The 15,122-nt window shown below is 47.6% G+C and overlaps 1 protein-coding gene across 6 annotated transcripts in view; it reads right to left on the bottom strand.

Moving 5' to 3' along the window:
* Window positions 1–5,534, bottom strand: part of ACVR2B (activin A receptor type 2B) — a 76,442-nt gene extending 70,908 nt beyond the window's left edge. The window contains exon 1 of one of the 6 annotated variants that reach the window (XM_039334192.1): window positions 4,497–5,534. In XM_039334192.1, coding sequence (XP_039190126.1) covers window positions 4,497–4,548 — 52 coding nt within the window. In that variant the 5' untranslated portion in view covers window positions 4,549–5,534. The remainder of the gene's footprint in view (window positions 1–4,496) is intronic. The other 5 variants (XM_039334190.1, XM_039334191.1, XM_039334193.1 and 2 more) reach the window with 5 other exon arrangements.
* Window positions 5,535–15,122: the final 9,588 nt, after the last annotated feature.

The following is a 15,122-nucleotide window of genomic DNA, read 5'->3' as shown; positions in this document are numbered from 1 at the left end:
ATAAGTTCAAGGACTGGTCATAAATCACTTCTTTCAGTGCCGTTTTAACTGCAAGCAATGGTTAAAAGAATGTCTATATGTCGAGGAATACCTATATGAAGCTATAGACCAGGGGTGGGGAACCTTGGCTCTTTTATGACTTTGTGGACTTCAACTCCCAGAATTCCTGAGCCAGCTATGCTGGCTGAGGAATTCTGGGAGTTGAAGTCCACAAAGTCATTAAAAGAGCAAGGTTCCCACCCCTGCTCTAGATTTTTAAATCAAGAAAAGCTGAGAGAAACAGTTCTTCTAAACAAAGGGGTGTCCAACCTTGGCAACTTTTAAGACTTGTGGACTTCAACTCCCAGAATGGCTCATTAGGGAATTCTGGGAGTTGTAGTCCAGTCTTAAAGTTGCCAAGGTTGAAAACCTCTGTCGTAAATCTGAACCATTACACTGATTTGTGTTTTCCTGGCTTCTAATTCAGTGTGGACCACTCTTTAGTAAGCAAATTTAGGACTATTCATTTTTACACAGGCATACATTTCCTTTAAAGCAAGTACCACGATCGTCCTGATATTTAGAGTGGCACAATCTATATCTAACCATAGATTTTTTTTGTTAATAGGGTCTTGGACAATAGTTCAAGAGTTTTGTGTTTTTAAAGATCGGCACCATTAACCTTGGCACAGCAGTTCATTGAGTTTAATTAGCAAGCTAATGAAACTGGTCTCCAGCACAAGAGGATAAATGAGGAAAAAGGCTTTTGGAAAAGTGTTTGGGATACAATTGATTGCTTTTTAAGAAAGCAAGGTGAACTTTTGCAATTTTCTACCAGAAACTGCTGTTCCTACAAGGCAGCTTTCTGTTCACAACAAGGGGGAAATGACCTGTTTCTGAAGAGTTGAAATACGGGATAATTTGCGAACAAAACCATACAGAAGAACCTGGTCATCACCAAGTCTCTGTATACGCAAACAGGTAAGCAAAATACCCAACCATATTTTGACTTTTTTTTAGAGTACCATTGGCTGGTCTTTCAGGAAGAGGCCTGAGGGCTCACCTTGGCATTTTTAAAACAAAAAACAAAAAATCCCTGATAGTCTGCTTCTTTTTCATTGCTAGTTACTTATTCAGGTTATTAGTATTACTGGCTATCTATATGCAATAGAAAAGCATGCACATCGACACAGAACTGAAGGCATCATGCATATACAAATACAAGGCTTCAACACTTTAGTTACAGCTTTCCAGCTAAGCATTTCTAGGCAGCCAGACGAATTTAAGCTTCATTAAAACTACCTTTAAAAAGACAGCCAGGGTTAACTGTTTACCTATCTCTAGCGAGAGCCTCACTATTCCCATCCTTCTTGTTTAAATTTTCAGAATTACATTTTTAGAAAGCCTAACCAGCAAGGTGCTGCATTATTTCTAAAAGGCAATTTTTAATTGCATTCCAGCGTGCCTATAAATATAACTATGGTTCCACATAAATACATTGGTTTTGCTTTAGAAAGCAATAGGAAAGAGAAATAAGCAGGGATTTTTTTTTTTTTGCTCAAGCAAGCAGGAGCAGAAGCCGATAAAAAAAATATATATTTTTAAAATAAAAATCACACAGGAGAGAGATGACCTAAAAATAGCTCCTTCATATAAATCATGTTTCCAAAACAGGGAGCAGTTGGTGACTATAGGCATGCAGAATTTTGATACTGCAAGCACACAGGCACACATCTGATATTGTTGCTCCAGCCTATCCCGCTCTTTCCAGAAATCTCTAGATGGTACCGCTGGGCTTTTCACACCAGCAGAATTTCTCGGAAAGACCCACAGCTCAGTTCAAGCAATGGCAGGATGTTTGGACCCACTAGCACACACAGCAAACTCTTTTTTTTTTTTTTGGTACATTGAAGCTGCATTAAAATGGGGGGGGGGAGAGAGAGAGAGGACGGATAGAAAAGGAAAATGGAGCGAGCTTTGTTTACAGCACCGACCGGCGAGGAGGCAGTGACAGTGAATGTATAATGGGTACCCTGAACAAAGAAAACCCAGCGAAGCAGCCACTTCGTCGGCTTTAACCCCTTGCCAGGATTTCGAGTCTGCTCGAAAACGGATCTGCAGGCGCCGCGAACATCAAGCGAGGGAGGAAACGGTTAAAGGGAGACCTACATGTAACTAACGTGGTACAGAACAGCTCCGGAGGACAGGGCTTCCCTCCTCCCTGCTTGCTCTGGGGAGACTCTGGGGGGCAATGCCAGGGTGGAAAAGGGGCCTGAGGCCCGTTCCTAAAAGAGAGGAGTAGCCGATGGTACCCCGTATTAACAAAAAAACAGCAAAACCAACTGAAGAGCATCTTGCAGTTTGCAGAAAGATGCTCGCGCAGAGAACGGGCTGGGCAAAGGGTAGCGTGGGACAACTTATGCCCAGAACCGAAGCAAGAAGAGCGGGCGAGCTCAGGACACGCAACCAGGGCAAGTTGCCTTATAGAAGGACCCCTTTTCTATCCCTGATAAGCCCTGGGAGGGTTCCTAAGGGGCGGGAGGGGGAGGCAGCCGTGCGAATGCTGGTTGCTTTCCAGGGTCCAAGCCCCACCGCCCCCTCCCCTCCCGCGCCGGTCAGTGACGTCAGCACTCCCTGTTGTTGTTATCCCGCGGCCACGAGATCGGCGTGTTGCGCGCGCCGCGTTTTTCGGCCAAGCCGGCGGCCGCTACCACCGCCGCCGTGCTCGACGTTGCTCCAATCCCCCCCCCGCAAGGGTGATATCTCTCCCCCCCCTTTTCGCAGACCCCTCCCCATCTCCTAAAGTCATGCAAACAAGGAGGGGGAAGGAAGACCGCACAACAAAAGCTGGGCGAGAGAGAGAGAGAGAGAGGCACCCCCACCCCTTACGCGCCAATGCTCGCCTCCCGGCGCTGGTGGAAGGTTTGCCGAGCGAAAGAAAGGAAGGCGCAACACGCCGTCTCCACCTCCTCCTCTCCTCAAGGGCTGGGGCGGGAAGAGAAAAGCAGATTTGCAGCGGGATCGGTGCGATGGGACAATAAGACAACACTTCCATAACAAGGGGAAAAGGGTCTGGCACCAAAGTTGCAGCCCGGGGCTGGAAAACACCCCCTTTGCTCAGCGCTCCCCATGCACGCGCACTTCCCCTCCCGCGCTCCTTTCTTTAGCAATCGGGATCATCTCCTTCCTAAGGGAGGAAATACCAAAATAGTGAAAAGCCAGGCACGGTCCAGGATGGCATAAATGTAAACGAATCTGCACCGCCCGCCCCCCCCTCCCGCCAACCCTTCCCGACCCCCCACATTAGAGCTTCGGTTTTTTTTGTTTTTTAAAAAAGCCTGTCTGCAAAGCAGCCCGGAATAAAATTCCTTCGGGGAAGTTGGTTTGGAGCAGGGCCTTGCCAAACCCAGGGCGACACCCTCATCCGCTTGTTTACATTTGCAACTTCTCCGCTAATGTGCTTTTGCTTCCCTACCCTCCAGCCTCCAAGAAACCCGGACCGACTCGGGCGAAAGTTGAAAGATTCCCCAGGGAGGAGAGTCAGTCGCCTTCCTCCTCCTCCTCCTCCCTCCAGCGCCGGTCAGCAGCGTTTGCAAACTGGTTTGAAAAGAGCGCTCTGATCCGTTCAGCCGCCGAGTAGCTGCCGCCAATAAAGGCGGAGGATCGTAAGATCTGGCTGAAAAGAAACGCTTTTCAAACCACGCAAAACTGTCCTACGGCGCCGAGAAGGAACCGGCGGTGCGTCTCACGCCCGCGGGATTTCGGATAGCCGTTTCACACCGGGCGTTATCTCGAAAAAAGGATGCAGGCGAGGAAGAGATGGAGGAACCACGCGCATAAAGGAATCCCCAGGGAACTTGTAAAGGGAGAAAAAGCGAGAAGGGGGACGCGGAGGCTCTTTGCAAGGTCCCCCTTCCGCGCGAAGCATCGCCTGGCGAGAGCCGGGAGCAAAGCCCCGAGGCCTTGCGCGCCCTGCCCCTGTGCTGGAGGGGGGAAAAATGAGATTATCTTTCGCCAGGGCGGAAAGCCGAAGCACGCGAGGCGAAGGGGAAAGGCGAGCGATCCTCTCCTCTCCGCCCCGGCTCAGCTTTGTTTCCCCAGCGTTATGCTTTACGGGAAGCAGCGTTGCGCTCCTAGAAGCGCACCGGCCTTTCGGGTCCTTTCCAACGGGACGCCGCTCCCCTCCCGTGTTTCAATTCGCGAGCAAAACACGCGGCAACGAGAGGGAAGCAGAAGCGAGAAGCCACGATTGCCCCCAGTGGCTCCCGCAGCGTGAAAGTGCGCTTGTTTTTGTTCTCCCCCCCCCCCTCCAGTTAACCAACCTCACCCCCATTAACGGGGTATTTCCCCGATTTGGCTGCCTGCACATTGGGTTTGATGCTACTGGGTCTCTTCTGGGAACCACCATTATTATTCTTGCGAATGATAGGATTATTATAAGACCCAGATCACACACACCCCCTTTTTCTTCATTAAAAAGGGGGAGTTGCCCTCCGGAAACTTTTCGCGATACTTACGTGTGCAAATGCTTCCCCAAAGGAAGGCGAAAGTTAGCCACGAAACCTTCATTGTCCCTTTTCTCTCCCCGTCTCTCCCGTCTCTTGCCTGCTGGTGGTGCGAGGAAGGGTCGGCGGGTCAGATGAACCGGCGGCTGGGAGGGAGGGAGGCAGACTTCAAAAAATTGGCTCCGTCCTTTTCAGGAACAATGAAAGGGGAGGATTAAAATCCTTCCCGGCTCTCGGTAAGCAAAGTCCCGCAACAGGAGAGCCAAGAAGACACGCCGGGGCGGCTTTAAATCCTCAAGACAGGTGGCTCGCGGGCTGCCCGGTTCCCGGCGCAGGGCTGCCGCTCCAGTTCACAGAAGATGCGTTTGGTCCGAAGAGGATCGCAGAGTCGCTTCTCCGGACCTGCTGGGTGCCGCTGGCGGAGAGGCCGACAAGCCTTCCACGAGCCGCCCCTTCCCCAAAGCGTCCCTCTCCTTCTTGGTCTTCTTATTCAGCAGCCGCGGCGGCGGCGGCAGCAGGAGGGGGTGGGCAGAGGAAAAGCCGCGGCGGAGGAGGAGGCGCGGCGTAGCCCCCTCACCCGAATTATCCGTCCCCTCCCCCAATTAAATTAAACCTCCCTCGCTCGCGCGCGTCTAAGTCCACAGAGCCAGAGGCGGCCACAGCCAGCAGAACAAACTTTGCCTGGGGGCGTCCGGGGGGGGGGTGTCCAGAGCAGGCACCCCTCAGGCAACGGCGGCTGCAGACATCGTTATCAAAACAGAACGCGAGTCGCTCCTGCGGCTTCGGCCACGTCCTCCTCCTCTTTCTTCACAGCCGCCGTCTGTGCTGTTCGGGCCGGGAGAAGAGGTGGCGAAGGCGCTGCTGCAGGGGACCGACGGAGCGCGGTAGCCAGTCCCGCTGTCGGGCATCGCTCGCCGGCTCAGCCACTCGGGGAACGGACGAGCAGCGTGCCTGCCGCTCCGAGCAGGAGGCGAGACTGAAGCTGCAGTTGCCATGAACAGGCAGGCAAAAGCAGGCAGGCGCGCTCACGAGCCCGCCCCGCGCGCTTTCGGGCCCGCCCCTTTCCCCCCGGTTCAGGGGGGGGGGTGAAACGGAGGACGAGGTGTGGTGTTTGGAGAAGAGAAAGAAGCCCGGATGTTCGATGCAAAAGAGGGGGGCAGAGCAGGGAGGCGGGACCAGAGGGAGGATGCTCGGCAAACGACTGGGGCGGGCAGCTGCTCGTCAGGGTGCCCGCGAGGGCAGGGCTAGCCACGGAGGAGAGGCGGACGGCAGGTAACGCGCTCGGGCGCGCGCCTTGGCATCCGGGAGTTTGGCGGGTGCCAGCCCGCCTTCACCCCCTGGAGGCTCGAGCCGCGGAGAAGAGCTGTGTCGCTGGCCTCTCTACGGAGCCTGCACGTGTGGATGCGCACACACGTGTCCCTAGTTGGAGGGCAGCCGCCGTCTGAGCCCAAGTAACGCAAGGCGGTCCTCTGCCTTTCTGCCCGGAAGGAAGTCCTGCGAAGTGTAGGGGGATTTCTTCCCCCGTGAAGAACTAGAGAACTTCCGATTGAGACCCCCTTTGGCCCTCGAGTGCCTCCCGGACTATCATATCCGTAACGCCAGAGGGAGCGACCCCCACATTGGAAGGAGAATGCGGGCTAAGGGTTTCTTGGGCCGCCAACCCAGTCTAGGAGAACTTGGCTAGCGAGCCAGGATTGTGTGAAACCTGTATAAATAAATCCTCAGAGGACTTATTAATATGAGCCACATGACCTAAACAATGTGCAGTCTTGCGAGCGATCCTGAATTCGAAAGCCTTCAACTATCTGCTCTGGATTCTGGAGAGCCGCAAAGTGTTCCCACTTTTTGATTTCAACTAATAAAGGCAATAGATGGCAAACTGGGCACAAACTAAGCAGAGGCAGACTTGTTTAATTCTTGGATAGGAGACCACAAGGAAATCCCAGATGCCAAAGTTGCAAGAAATAAAGATCCACAAAGATGACAATAGCCATAATGTTGCAAAGAAACCTGCCTGGATGTACCAGTTTAATTGCCAAGCTCAGCTTGGAGAAGACTTGACCATCTCATAGTGTCATTATCTCTGTTCCCAATAGTAATAATTAATAGTAATAATAATAATTAAGGGAGATAGTCCCAGAAAGCTCCATACTGGATCAGTGCTATAGAACCTTTGCTTTCCTCCTTTCCTTCTTGCTGTTTTCAGATTGAAATCCGAGTCTGATTGCAGATCCATCATTATGGTTCTGCTATTTTCATTTCATTTATTTACTTATAAAACTTATATGGCACCCATCCAGTGGTGGGATTCAGCCAGTTCGCACCAGTTTGGCAGAACCGGTAGCTAATTTTTGGTTGCCCAGGCCCAGAATGGACTTCCGGAAGCGGCATCCACACAGAGAACTGGCTGTTCACCTATTTGAATCCCACCACTGCACCCATCTCAATATCCAAAGGACTCTGCTATGTTCAAAGCCTTGCCTTCATTACTAGCTGCTAAAGGGGCAACAAAGAATAAGCAGCCTCTTGCAATAATATTAGAAGAGGGGAAAAAAGCAGATGGAAAACAAGCAAGGAAGCCCAAGAGATGAATCAGCTTCCCTCACCAGCAGACAAATTGGGCATATTTTGGTTTTCAAAGCTACAGGAAGAGGGGATCCCTGTTATTCTTTGCCCCTGGGTGTTCTTGGGATGACCTGATACCAGATGTTGCAGACCTGATGGGTGAAACCCCTGGTCTAAATTTGGATGTTCTGCTGTCTTCCTGAATTTGTGTCATCCCCTGCAGGAAAGATTTCTGCAACATTGTATCCTATAAAGAGTTTTCTAAAGAGTGGCTGGTTTGTTTGTTTTTTTAAAACCAGTATTAGGTTGTTCTCTCCCAGATAGATACAGTATCCCATTCTGAAGTCTAATCTTTACTAGATAGGTCAATACGGCATCTTAACACTCATTTGTACATAGCAGTTTATTGTAAGGAAATATTCCAGCCAGTATGGCTAAACAGTGAAAGATGCTAACGAGATGAAGTTAAGCAATATCTGAAGGTTGCACATGGCTTACCCATCTGTTAGGGGAAGGTTGTGGAAAATATTTGGGCTATCTCTTATCTATAGCATATAGATATTCTTATCTGGAAGAATGTGTCCAAAATTCTCAAGGGCTTTTGAAGATACCTGAAAAAAATACATATCCAGAGACTATCTTTTTCTTTTTCTTTCTTTCTTTCTTTCTTTCTTTCTTTCTTTCTTTCTTTCTTTCTTTCTTTCTTTCTTTCTTTCTTTCTTTCTTTCTTTCTTCCTTCCTTCCTTCCTTCCTTCCTTTTTCTTTCTTTCTTCCTTCCTTTCCTTCCTTCCTTCCTCTCCCTTTCTTTCTTTCTTTCTTTCTTTCTTTCTTTCTTTCTTTCTATCTTCCTTCCTTTCCTTCCTTCCTCTCCCTCTTTCCTTCCTTCCTTCCTTCCTTCCTTCCTTCCTTCCTTCCTTCCTTCCTTCCTTCCTTTTTTTTGAATAAACAACTCAAGATGATAAGCATACCTCATATTCCTTCTATTTTCCTTTCAACAACCTTGTGGGATAGGATGGGCTGAGAGAGAGAGTGACTTGCTCAAAGTCACCCAACTGGCTTTCATGGCTAAGGTGAGACTTGAATTCATGCTTTCCAAGTTTCTAGCCTGGTGCCTTAACCACTAGAGGCCAAACTGATGGAAAATATAAGTGGAATTGTAAATGAGGAAGAGCTAGACAGACCTTTACTCCACATGTGTAATCAAGTCTCATCTGCTACATCTATGATCCCAGGGAAATGTTTAGAAGTGTCTCACACCTACTTGATAAATACTTTTGATTGTAGCTAGGCAATTCCCTTAACAAGTTCTGGTGAAGAGATTGTTTTGCTCTCACTTCTTACAACAAGTTTGTGGCCAGGTTAAACTAAAAAATGTGTGTATGTGATTTTCTCTTTGAATGCAGCATCTCAGGCTCTCCCGTGGAAAAAAAAAACACTGCAGTCTTGAGTTCCAGTCTTACAAGTACATTCCTAGTCAAGAGGGGAAAGTGGTCCTTCTGCAGATGATAGAAATTCCAAGACCCATTCAGTCACTACTATGGGCTCACTCTTAGCCCAACTCACCTCACAAGGTTGTTGTTATGGGGAAAACAAGAGAACGAATGAGAATTAGATATCTTTGCTACCTTGAATCATTTATAAAAATAAACTGATGAACTGATTGGGTGGGAGCTTGGCTGTGTTCTGATTGGGTGGAGGTGTGTTCTGATTGGTTAGGGGCTTGGCTGTGCTCTGATTGGATGGGGGGTTGGCTGTGCTCTGGATGGGGGAGTGTTCTATTGGGTGGGGGCTTTGTTGTGCTAAGGTTAGTCTGAGTTGCAGGGGGGTTTGAGATGGTGAGCTGTGCAGCTGTTCTTTGGCTTCGCGTTCGTGGTCATGCCTCATCTTCATGGTGGGTGTCAGTTTGCTTCATGTATAGATTGGAGCTGTTTAAAGTGGCTAATGATGCAGCTGTGGTCTGGCTTCTGGTTTGTGGTCGTGCCTCATCATCGGTTTGGGTTTGCTTTTTGCATGGATGAGTGGTGGTGACATCCTATGTGGTTTTCGTGAGTGTGGGTCTGGTGTCATTCTTTGTGTTAGGGACTCATTTGTCAATAAGGGCGGGTTTCCAGATGGCTGGTAGGCGGGAGGTATTATCTAAGACTAACCTGAGCACAACAAAGCCCCCACCCAAACAGAACACTCCCCCAACCAATCAGAGCACAACCAAGCCCCTAACCAATCAGAACACACCTCCACCCAATCAGAACACAGCCAAGCTCCCATCCAATTAGTTCATACCCCCACTGGCAGTTAAAAGAAAGAAACAGCTACGATCACACATTGCTCCTAGAAGCACAAAGCCGAAAACATCAGCCTGAAGATGACGAATGGGACTTCATTGAAATGTCGCCAAGACACTTCCTATTTTACGTGGGAGAAAACCCGAACAACCAAAGACCTACATACAAATACCGGCGAAAACCTCAGAATATATATATATATATACACATACATACACATATACATATACATATGTATATATAACATTTATTTATTTTTATTTGAGGAAAGAAAGAAAGAAAGAAAGAAAGAAAGAAAGAAAGAAAGAGAAAGAAAGAAAAGAAAGGGCTAATTAAGTTCTGTTTAAAAGATTTTTCTTAATGAGATCCTGCAGTGATTATCCATGGAGAACAAATGTTTACTTAGGAGAAGAAAGAAAGCACTCATCAAGGATTATAAAAAGTTATTAACCCATTTCCTAAAGGGTGGGGATTTTCTAAGGGAGGCAGAAGGACCCCACACACCTGTATCTATGCAACATGTGACGAGGTCAGAAAGCAAAGTGGATTTGAGAAAGGGAGTTGACACCTTTCTCTGAAGGAGATGGGAGAAGGTAGAAAGTTAAAAATATGCGAAGCAATTATTATTAATAGATTTTTATCCCACCTTATGTATATATAATTCAAGACAGCCACCATGTCTAATACTCCTGCTTCCTATTTCCCCCAAACAGTTGGGATGATAGAGAGATTGGCTCAAAATCCCCCAGCTGGCTTTCATGCATAAGATGGGACTAGAACTCACCATCTCCTGGGGATTGATCAAAAGTCACACAGACAGCTTTCACATCAAAGGTAGGACTAGAACTCACAGTCTTCTGGTGATCAGTCCAGTCACCTAGGTAGTTTCTTAAGGAAGGACTAGAGCTCACGAACTCCTGGTTTCTAGGCCAGCACCTTCAGTACTACATGAAGCTAGCTCTCAATGTCCCCTGTTAAATATCTCCAGGCTAGCAAAAAATATAACCAAGCCCTGCTGAGTAATTGAAATGTTTGTGCTATACCCATTTATCAGTAGACATTTTCTTGGAAAAACAAAGTTGAACTTTCTTTGCCTTGCTTGGCTTGTTCTCGGGAACCTTAAACAAAGCCACAAAACATTTGCGAGAGCATGGTTTTTGGAAAGATTTGAGTTGAATCTGAAGAGAGAGACACAAGTTGCATCTTGGAACTTAAACAGGGAAGGATTAAAAGGCGGCGGGGGGGGGGAGGAATTTACAAGATATAAACACAGCAATTGGGTTGTGTAGGGCTGTGATCAGAAACATCAGGAATACCAGGGGTGTAGCTAAAGGAAAGAGAGAGAGAGAGAGAGAGAGAGAGAGAGAGAGAGAGCGCTAAGAAATCAACAAGCAGAAAGAAAGCAAGGAAGGGTGTGCCACTTCTGAATATTTGCCAAGAAAGCAGCTTGCAACCATTCCTAGAATCACCAAGAATCGAGAAGGACTGGAAGGAGAGTCTAGCTGTGGGACCAAAAAGGTGTGCTTTCATTGATCATGTATCCCACTTTGATTTTGTGAATGCATTATGAATTTTGAGAACAAGTTGTGAGTGCTCTCACAAAATGGCTGCTAAGATGGGCACAGCTATGGTAAAGCACCTTTGCTAGAGACGTTTCTGCCACTAAAAGCCCAGCAGGATTTTAAAGGACAGCTTGGTTTTAACTTTTTCCTGAACAAGGGAATCCACTAAAGCAGGAGTCTTCAAACGTGGCCCTTTTATGACTTGTGGACTTCAACTCCCAGAATTCCTCAGCCAGCATTGCTGGCTGAGGAATTCTGGGAGTTGAAGTCCACAAGTCATAACAGGGCCACGTTTGAAGACCCTTGCACTAAAGCCAATATGTGAGGGTCATGAATAAGAATGTGATTGCTTCATTGTGCCATATGTGGTTTTATTGCTTTCCACTCTAGTGCACGTTCTGTCTCCGACTCTAAAGCAGTGTTTTGTCAAACTTATTAAGAGATGTGGACTTCAACTCCCAGAATTCCTCAGCCAGCGTGGGGAATTCTGGGAGTTGAAGTCCTTTCATCTTCACCAAGGAATTCTGAGAGTTGAAGTCCATAAATCTTAAAGTTGCCAAGTTTGAGAAACATTGCTCCAAAAGGACAGTTGAAAACAAAATATTAGATACTGGAGCTTAAGCAGTGTGTGGTACAGTGGGAACCAAAAAACTAAACCCCAAATTTACAAATAATTAGAAAAATACTTTTTTCTACGGTGGCACCCACATTAGCTGAATATCTGAACTGACTGCACAATGAAAACTGGATTGAAGCCAATGCTAGTCAGAATAATCCAGTTGAAACCCATCAGGTTTAAATAAGAAGTATATTGAGTTCAACACTGTTGCTAAATTGCCCAATTGTATTGTTTATAGAAAAATGACAACGGCTATTTTATAGTTGGGCAGGGGAATGTAGAATTGGGTGGTCCAAGATGTTTCCAAGGAGTTCTAATAAACTTTAATTGTTGTTGTGTTCCATTTGGTCATGGAGACAGGAGTTTGGAGCGATGTTGAGTTGGAGCAAGAGATATTCTTCCTGACCAAATGAAACATATCCATTAAAAGTTTATTAGGAAAGATCCACGAAGGCAAGGAAAGCTGGGTGTTTTGCTCATCTGATTGCTGGAATGCAAGGAAAGGAATTATTTTAGAGCAGTGTTTCTCAACCTTGCCAACTTGAAGATGTGCGGACTTCAACTCCCAGAATTCCCCAGCTAGCCAAGTTCGCTGGGGAATTCTGGGAGTTGAAGTCCACTCGTCTTCAAACTGCTAAGGTTCAGAAATGCCATTTAGAGCAGGGTTCCTCAAACTTGGCCACTTTAAGACTTGTGGACTTCAACTTCCGGAATTCCATGGTTGGCTGGTGAATTCTGGGAACTGAACTCCACAAGTCTTAAAGTGGCCAAGTTTGAAGAACCCTGATTTAGAGGATTGAAGAATGTGACAAATGCAAGAGAAACAGGCGACTACCAAGAGAAGATATCTCTTTGAGCATTTTGCCTAAAAAAGAGTGAGGGGTAAGCACTGAGAAGTCTTATCTAGGGAACTGGATATTTTATTTTTGATTCTTTTGGAATTGGGATGCTGCTGGTAGAGCAGTGGTTCTCAACCTGTGGGTTGGGACCCCATTTGCGGTCGAACGACCATTTCACGGGGGTCGCCAAACAACGCAGTCCGCCATTTTTTCTCCCTTTTCCTTAGCTGTGCTACTCCCTTTTATTCTATTGGCTTTGGAAAGCCAATAGAAGAGACTCTCTTGAATAGAGTCTATTTCTATTGGCTTTCAAAAGCCAATAGGAATTGTCCAGGCTGTCTCTGCCCTGCTGAGCCCGCCAAAAGTCCCATTCTGCAAACGGTGCTGCACCAGTTGAGTAGTCCTTGACTTATGACCGGTTGAGTAGTCCTCAACTTACGACCGGTTGGGGGTTGCGGCATTAAAAAGGTTGAGAACCACTGTGGTAGAGGGAGAAGGATCTGTGATAAATTTAAAAAATGTATTATACATTTTTAAACCAAACCATTCAGTGGCAAAAGGTGGATAAGTAAAACCCAGATGTTGTAGATATAGGGTACAATCTATAGTATATCTTTATTTATCTCTCTAGCAAGTCATGCATTTTTCTGTAGCTACTACCCTGGTAAAAATATTAAATCGTATTTAGTAGCAAACAATCCCACTGCTGCCTGCCTTCTTCCTTAAAAACCATCTCATCTCTCAGATTATCTTTTGCAATTTCTACTTTCCATTTCTAACAAGATTTATGCACTCAGATGAGAAATTACACCAAGCCAACATTATTGGGCCTTGTAATTAAATGTTTTTATATCAGCTCCCTGGCAGATCTGGTTCTTGAGACAGTTCTGTTCGTCTTTCCAAGATCTTTAAACTGGTTTTATACATAAAAAAAAACTGAATTCAGGGAAGGGAAGGAGAGGAGAGGAGGGTGAACTGAGGCCTCTTTTCATAAGAATCAAAAACCAAGTTTCATAACAAGAAAATCACAAATCTAAATCAGAGGGCCTAAAGATTGTATATCATAACTCGAACTGCCAACCAAGCTGAGAAAAACCAGTTTGACAAGTTTTTTGCTTTCTAGCCAGTTGCCCAAAAGGCTGTTTTGTTTTGTTTTGTTTTTTTGCCCGCCTTCAACCTTCCCCCACCCTGCACCAATGCAAAGATTTATCTGTATTTAACACAGTTGTGCATCAGGCTTCACCCCCAGACCTTAATCTCGGCCCCTACTTAAAGCAAATTGTTCTGGGTCTTATCCTAGATCAGTGGTGGCGAACTTATGGCACGCGTGCTAGAGGTGGCACTCAGAGCCCTCTCTGTAGGCACATGCGCCATGCCCCAGAGATGGCAACCATCCCTCTTCAACCAGCCGCCCGCTAACTCGCCGAGGTCCCATGTGGCCGGATGCATCCCAGCACCCCTGGTTTCCCTCCCCTCCGTCCTGTCCCTCCTGGCCTTGCATGGTGTCCTTTTCCCGGGCACGACCCACTGCATGACCTCCTCAGCTGCTGGCCGCTCGTCAAGCTCAGAGGCGGCTTCTCTGGACTGCTGGTGGTGGGCTGTGGAGCCCCAGAGTGCACCGATTGAGGGGCCGGCAGGCTGTGGCTGCTGACGGACACAATCAACCCCCATGCGCTCGCTGGCCTCTGTGTGTGGGGGCCGATGGTATCAGGCAGCACCCGCCCTGGCCCCTGCATCACCTTGCCCTACAACAATGGCACCCCCGCCCTGCCTCACCCCACAGGATGGGCCTCCTGCCCATTGTCCCACCCACCAGAGACTCCCTGGGTCTCCCCCAGCTCTGTCCGGTGCCCACAGGAGTCCCTGCCCATGAGAAACATCGAGGTGACCACGCCCACCTTGGCCACACCCACTCATTTTGCCATGACCACCACAGCCACGCCTACCCAGTGGGACACGCCCACCTGGCACCCGGCGATAAATAAGTAGGTTTGGGGTTGCAATTTGGGCACTCGGTCTCTAAAAAGTTCGCCATCACTGACCTAGATCTCAGGATCTGGATCCTGAGAATTTCAATCCTACACCATCGTCCTAAGTCTACTGCAGCACATAGGTGGTCACTTTGGCTGTCGCAGCATCTCCCTGGTCACAGGATCAAAATTCAGACGCTTAGCCACGGATTCCTATTTATGACCGACGCATTGCCATGGGATCACAGGATCCCCTTTGGCAACCTCCTGACAAGCCAAGTCAATGGGGGGAGCCAGATTCACTTAATGGCCATGTGACTCATTTAGCAACCACAGTGATTCATTTAACAACTGTGGCAAGAAAGGTCGTAAAAGGGGGCAAAATTCACTTAAGAAATGTCTCACTTAGCAATGTAAATTTTGGGCTCAGTTGTAACCGGACGTTGAGGACCACCTGTAGTTTGTGAATGCATTCTGAATTTCGAGAACATGTTGTGGGTGCTCTCACAAAATGGCTGCTAAAGCGGACATGGTTGGTTGTAAAACACCATTGCTAGATGGAGTTTCTGCCACTAAAAGCCCAGCAGGATTTTAAAGGACAGCTTGGTTTTAACTTTTACCTGAACAAAAGAATCTACTAAAACAGGGGTCCCCAACCCCTGGTCTATGGACCAGTACTGGGCTGCGGCATGCCAGCAACCGGTCCACACAAACAAGCAAAGACCCATCCGTAAAATGCAGGCAGCACACAAAACCACGCACTCTCCGGTCCACAGAAAAATCTCTCTCCACGGAACCGGT

Source organism: Crotalus tigris, unplaced genomic scaffold (assembly GCF_016545835.1).
Source record: "Crotalus tigris isolate CLP2741 ecotype Arizona unplaced genomic scaffold, ASM1654583v1 scf7180000017628.32516253702:7417878, whole genome shotgun sequence".
Lineage (NCBI taxonomy): Eukaryota > Metazoa > Chordata > Lepidosauria > Squamata > Viperidae > Crotalus > Crotalus tigris.
This window is presented reverse-complemented; position numbering and strand designations above follow the sequence as displayed.